We start from the raw sequence: 6,629 nt of genomic DNA on the forward strand, positions 1-6,629 counted from the left end.
CAAATAGAAACCCTCCCGTTCAATAATTTCCTCAACCCTATTCATTTATGAATGAAATTAATAAATCAAGTGGCTAGTCTACATTTTTGAAAAAAATGTTTAATGATTTATATACTAAATATATAAAATATACTAAATATAATATAAATTATATAATGACATAAATTAAAATAAACGTTTACATTTTTAAATATACTCTTACATTTTTAAATACTTATCAATTTGTAATTGATGTTAAACACACAAAGTGCCTTTAAATGTAATATACTTTTTTATATCATTTATAATTTATTTTATCAGCGCATCCTGAGATTAATTGTTTCCTGCGTTACAGATAAAAGGTATTTCAAGTGTCAATTAGTGAGCATACTGTACAGGTGTATATTTAAATGTCCTCAATTTATGTTGACTAAAGAACTCCAGCTCCCATAACACACCGATAAGCGCGTGACATGGTTGCTCGTTCCCATCTGTCTCACGGCCACGCGCAAAAGGGCGCGTCCGTGAATTGTTTCAAGTGTGCGAGACCGAAGGACTGCATCACTGCTCATTCAATTTCTCCCCAGACGCCGACTAGCACAGAGATACAACCATGGTATGTCCACGCTTAAATAATTATATAATTTACCTTTAGTTTAAACTTATTTTAATGTTGTCTTTGTAATAAGAGTGTGGTCTTATTCGTTTTTATGTGAATAAATAATGTGAAATCGGCAGTATTCGATTGACGCCTTTCTTGAATGCGAAGGCTTCGCTCCGTACGCAGGTTATCTGAAGTGACAAGGATTGTTGCAATTAATGATTTTTTTTACTGGCTCACTTACCAGGGCCCACGGGTCCTATTTTTAAACGTGGAATTACACTCGCCCTTCTAGGTTGTTTTATGCTTGTGCGTGGCCTTTAGCTATTCGGATGCTGTGAGATTTACAAAAAAGCCTGAAAAATAACTGGCGCCATTTCCCCGCTCCGCTTCTTTATTTCCGTGTATTCAGGCCCAGGAAAGGCCTTTCTGTGCACTTGACACACCACCCGCAGGCCCAAACGCTTTACAAATCCGTAACATTGCACGGAAAATGAAGGAGGAGTTGAACAAATCGTTTACCTCCGGCCGGTTGTGTGTATTATCGTTAAACTATTTTAGCCGTCAAGATGAAGCGCTTCCTCGAGCCTGTTCTTTGTCTGAATAAGGCCATTGGCGGCATCCTGAACACACTATCGTTTTTACCGCACTAGAGAGGTTGCGTGCATGTGTATAAACGAACATGCCATCATAATATAGAAGCATTAAATGTTTATTTCTTTGAAAAAGGCATCAACTTGGCGGTTTAATAGAACACATGCACGAACACTGCGATCGTGGCCCCACCCTAATTCTTTGATGCACAGAAGATGGTCTTGGTTATTTCTTTGGGCAGAAAAAGAACTAGAGTAAAAATGCACATTAGCTGAATTATTTGTCTTTTAAGGGCTGAAGTTAACGAATAATTGCATTGGATGCAAGTAAAGTGTGTTTTAAACCGTTACGTTGCATTTGCGTGTCATCAGGCAATGTGTGCGCGACCAGACTCTTCCTGGTAGGAACGTAACTGACGTCGCGTAATGCGTTTGGAACATTGCAGCTTTTTCTTAAACGCCAAAGTCGTGGCTTTTAGCCATTTCGTCCAGTACCGTTTAGGCTTTTGTGGGGCATGAACACGTTTGTCTTGCTTGTGATACGCCATGTAGTACGAATATATATTGTGTAGAGAACAATCTTTGCTGGTTTCAATCTTGTTCGCTGTATTTTTAAGACCTTTCAAGTTGTTGGAGAAAAATGGTGTTTTAGGCATAAGGAAATGCCGGTTCCGGTACGAACAGTCTCAGTATTCTAGTTGCAAGTACGTGAGGCCGGGAACAAAAAGGGACCTTGAGCCACAAGCTACGTCATTTTTTGTTAAGACACGTGATATACCTTATTTTAACTCAAACTGATTCGACATCTTTAAAGTATCATTTCCGTTATCCCTGTACTTATGTCTCACTGTCGGTTTTACTTGTTTCCTCAATGAACGTAGGTGAATTAGCGGTTGCACTAGTGTCATTGGTAGGGATGTAACGATTCACCGTGAGCCGGTTGAAAATCGGTTATAATGAGTGTCGATTCAAATCGGTTGAGGTATGAACTGAATCGCAATACATTTTTTGAACAGCAGGGGCCGCTATTTTCATTGCAAATCTAAACGTGGACATGCTGATATTTCTTAAATGCAAAAAAATCCAAGAAAAGCTCAGACAGTATTAGTTTGTTTATATTAAAGAGACTTTTTCTATTATTAATTTGTTATAAAATTGCAGTTTAGTTTTGTTATTTGAAATAAAACATTATTTTATTATACAAAGAAACGTGAAGCATTTAAGAAATAATGCAAGGGAAGTTGTTCATTTCTAATTTGTTTCAACTCATTTTGTAAAAATAAATCGCATCGTGAGATCAGAATCGTGACTCGCATCTCGTTACATCCCTAGTCATTGGATGTACACTTTTGACTTTACACCTTTGGTATTTTATAGCAAGATATGGCGGATGACGCGTGTAAAGATGCATTTATCTGAAAATTGTAGCAATATGTTCCTAAATCAAACATACAAAATTAAATTTATAATGATTATATTAATTATAATGGAGTATTGTGTTCATTATAAGTTTTTTTTCATCCATATTTTGGGACTTTAAATCTGCAATTTTCTCCATATGTCCATGGCCATGTTATGTAAAGAGTAGTCTGACATGTTTGTGTTGTCCCGGTATGTCTTTCACACCTTAAACATACCTGTTTATACCATATATATTTTCTGTAAGTGGGTCAGTGATGCATTGTACCTCTTAAAACCTGGACTCATGCTGATCTGAGGCTGTTGCTCATGTTCACATCTTGTCTTAATGTACTCAGTAGCAGGAAATGAACATTTTTCGTTAAGAATTGTATGAAGTTTTCAATCTTATGTTTAATATAATAGGATAGAGGGGTTGCCGCTTTGACTGTTGTGGGACCGTTTGTTGTAATCGAAATCAAAACCTCTGAATAGATTTATTGGGGTGTTATGACTGATGCCACTTTAATTTTCACAAAAGAATCATTGTCTCTTTAGTTGTTGTCTATGACAACGCTACTTCAAATGGCATTAGGCCCAACTTGTTATATTTAGCGAAGCCAGCTTTATCTTATCCAAATCATCCAGTGCATACTGCTATACATCTCTAGCCTGTAAGCTTGCACCCTACCATCAGCACAGATTTCGTCACAGACCTTATGAGGAAGTGCCCAACCTTGCTTCTGTTCAAATGTGTTGGAGCATGTCTGAGAAATGTGCCTTAAGAATGTATCAGATCGTCTTTGGGTCCGGTTTCCGTTGTTGAAAGGCAATCCATTCAGTAATTTTCCCATGATATTGGGTTTGATCCATCAATCTGCCCATTGGAACTGATTACCTTACCTGTTGTTATTGAAATGTGCTGATTCTCTTGTGTGTCAGTAAGGGTCCAAAAAAACCTAGACACAAGTCACAAAACGCCTCGGCTCAGTAAAAGGCTACCACCTTTGTCAAAAGGGCAGTCAGTGTAACTAGGACAGAAAAGACTAGTGATCGACCGATATTGGTTTTTTGATACAGATACCAATTATTTGCATGTTTATTTGCCCGATATGCAGAACAGATGTTTATTTACTGTTATACTCCTGTTTTTGACACACTGATTACAACACAACTGAACAAACTATTTTAGTCCCTCCTTCCATAAAAGTAAATTATTTGCATCTATACACCAATAAATAGACGGGTCTGAAAGAGTGAAAATAAAGTGCACTGTTACTAAAGTGTCTTACATGTTAAATTTCATTTTCAAAATGCAACAATAAAAATATTTTAAAAATCATCAGAAGCAACAACACTAATATTAACAATAGGCAACAAAATGTAGAAGGTCTAATATTTTCAAAGTAAGATCATAAATAGAGTTGGAGTTCATTTTGCAGTAATAAAATTAAAAAATATATATTTTTAATTAATTTCAAATCTCATTAAAAGGTGAAGAATAATTCGCTTGATAACATTAATTTACTGGATAGTAGCTGCAAATACATGGTCATGAAAGTAACAAACAAAACTGCATATAAATAATTGCATATCTCAACTGGAATGTTACGTTAATATTTTTGTCTTATTAAATACCTGCGGACAAAGCACTGTTTATATATGCAATTACTAACATTATACATTCAAACTGCGGTCGCTTGTGGAGATAGAGCATAGACAACAAAGGTAATTAAATTTAGCTCTTTTATTCCCAACATGAATTAATTCATAGCTGTTTCACTTAATTCATGTAAAGTTACGTCTTTATTGGGGGAGGAATTGATAGCTTAGGCAATGGGACTCTGTGAGTTTGTCTCTATTAGCGAAGCTGCATAAACTACATATCAGGCATTAAATGTAACATCTCATTTGTGCATTAATTGCTCTCATGTTAAATAGAAGTGTATTAATAAAGCAAGTGAGTATACATTACCTGTGCACGCTGTCGTTTCTGTCACGTCTCCCCTCAGAGGCTCTGCTGCAGTGACGGTCCTGCACGCAATTCTCTAAACGGCCACAAGATAGCGGAGCTTATCGGTGAATCCGATATTAGAAAACGGATACCCGATGATGGGAAATTGATTAAACATTGGGAAAATTATCGGGGAAACAATGTATCTGTCGATCTCTAGAAAAGACTGTTTGTTGCAAAACTTTCACTCTTTCAGTGTCATTTATACTTGATCATCAGTTCACTCACTTCCGTCTGTTCAAAGGTAACCACTGATAGGCCATGTGACCTTATCCTGTGTTTGTGTGCTTGCAGGCCTCCGGAGTTACAGTTGATGAAGTCGTGTTGACGGTCTTCAACGATATGAAGGTCCGCAAGGCTCAGGCCAGTGAGGAAGAGAGGAGGAAGAGGAAGAAGGCCGTTCTCTTCTGTCTGAGCGAGGACAAGAAGCGGATCATTATGGAGGAGGGCAAAGAGATCCTTCAGGGAGACGAAGGAGATCCTTACCTTACGTTTGTCAAGATGCTTCCATCTGACGACTGTCGCTATGCTCTGTATGATGCCACATACGAGACAAAAGAGACCAAGAAGGAAGACCTGGTTTTCATTTTCTGGTAAGTGGGTGGTTTAAGAATTTTGCTTTACTTTTAATGGACTGCTATGAAGTGTAGTTTGTTTTGATTGATGTGAAATGCTTTATTCTGTTTCATCGTTCAGGGCCCCGGAAAATTCCCCATTAAAAAGTAAGATGATCTACGCCAGTTCCAAGGATGCCATTAAAAAGAAGTTCACAGGTAAAAGTTAGTTTGTTTGTTTATCTTTACACTTTTATGAGGTCGAGTTGTAACGTTCTGTTTGTTCTTACAGGTATTAAGCACGAGTGGCAAGTGAACGGTCTGGAAGATATCAAAGACCGAAAGACCCTTGCTGAAAAGCTTGGCGGAGCATCAGTGATCACTCTCGAGGGGTTGCCTCTGAACGATTGAGGCTGACACATTTCAGGGGTTAGCGGTTCATTCCAACATAGGTGGGGCAGATGGGCTAGCACAACTGTTGTGGGGCCACTGGGTGGGTAATTGTGGGTGGGGAGGGTTGAGTAAAAGTGACAGTTTACAAACTCCACACATGCAGGAAAATGTAGGCTGTCATTCCAGTTCACACATACAATGAACAAAAACACAAAAAAGAAAAAAGATCTTAAGACGAAGATGAAGGACGATTATAAAAACAAAGTAATATAACTGTAAATGTGTATGGACAGGTTTTTGTTCTTTCTGGGTTCCCTTAGATTGTTGAAAGGAATAAGACGGCAGACATTACATTACAGCTATTCAATCCTGCGACATACTGTTTGTTCAACAATTACAGCTTTTTTTTTGCCAACCTACTTGTTCAGTTTTCTAAGTATGTATGTGTTGAGACTAGGTGTAGTACAAAACAATTTACTCCAAAATCACAACGTATTGGACCATTCTGAGAACACGGTTATCCCCCTGTTTTATTTTGAGCTCACAAGTTGTTTTAATGCAATTCCATCCAATTTATATATTTCCAAATGTAATTCAAAACCATGGCACTGGTGTCAAAAAAGTGAACACATTCCTTATACCTGTAAAATCTGGGACCTGGAGGGTGAGCGGTCTGTGGATGAATTGGATTGAGTGAAGGTCGCGGATCAGGTTAGATGGGGAGCGATAGGTTTGGACAGCCTGTGTACAGAGCTTTGATGGATATTGGTCAGTGGATGTTTTGTATCGTCTCCTTATCTCTAATAAAAAAGCACTAAACAACTCTGCTGTGTTTACAACTTTTTTTTTGTTTTACTTTTTTCGCCTATCTGCACTTTCCTTGTGTTTCATGCATTCCTGCTCTTAGTGTCCAGTCCACATACAGTATTGTTCTTTTAGTATTGATTTATAGATTCTTGATCAACTGTCCATGAAGATGCTCTTCATTTTGTTTCTGTTTTCAGTGTTCCGCATGATTTACTGCAATATGTGATGGCTTGCAAAATGTGTAAAAAAATAAAAGGACTGGTTGCTTTGTCATACTTTCCAGATTTGAT

General features: G+C 37.7%; 1 protein-coding gene across 1 annotated transcript; it reads left to right on the forward strand.

The window, feature by feature from the left end:
* Nucleotides 1–461: 461 nt before the first annotated feature.
* Nucleotides 462–6,355, forward strand: cfl1 (cofilin 1). The gene is made up of 4 exons (XM_057349965.1): nt 462–595; nt 4,880–5,178; nt 5,282–5,358; nt 5,432–6,355. Exons 1-4 carry the CDS (start codon nt 593–595, stop codon nt 5,548–5,550), a joined length of 498 nt encoding a protein of 165 aa, XP_057205948.1. The 5' UTR covers nt 462–592; the 3' UTR covers nt 5,551–6,355.
* Nucleotides 6,356–6,629: the final 274 nt, after the last annotated feature.

This window comes from Triplophysa rosa, linkage group LG13 (assembly GCF_024868665.1).
Source record: "Triplophysa rosa linkage group LG13, Trosa_1v2, whole genome shotgun sequence".
Lineage (NCBI taxonomy): Eukaryota > Metazoa > Chordata > Actinopteri > Cypriniformes > Nemacheilidae > Triplophysa > Triplophysa rosa.

What these genes read in the sequence shown, in the direction of transcription:
- cfl1 (XM_057349965.1), top strand. An exon ending in GACCTGGTTTTCATTTTCTG is followed by an intron (nt 5,179 to 5,281) that starts GTAAGTGGGTGG and finishes TTCATCGTTCAG; the next exon opens with GGCCCCGGAAAATTCCCCAT. An exon ending in CATTAAAAAGAAGTTCACAG is followed by an intron (nt 5,359 to 5,431) that starts GTAAAAGTTAGT and finishes TTGTTCTTACAG; the next exon opens with GTATTAAGCACGAGTGGCAA.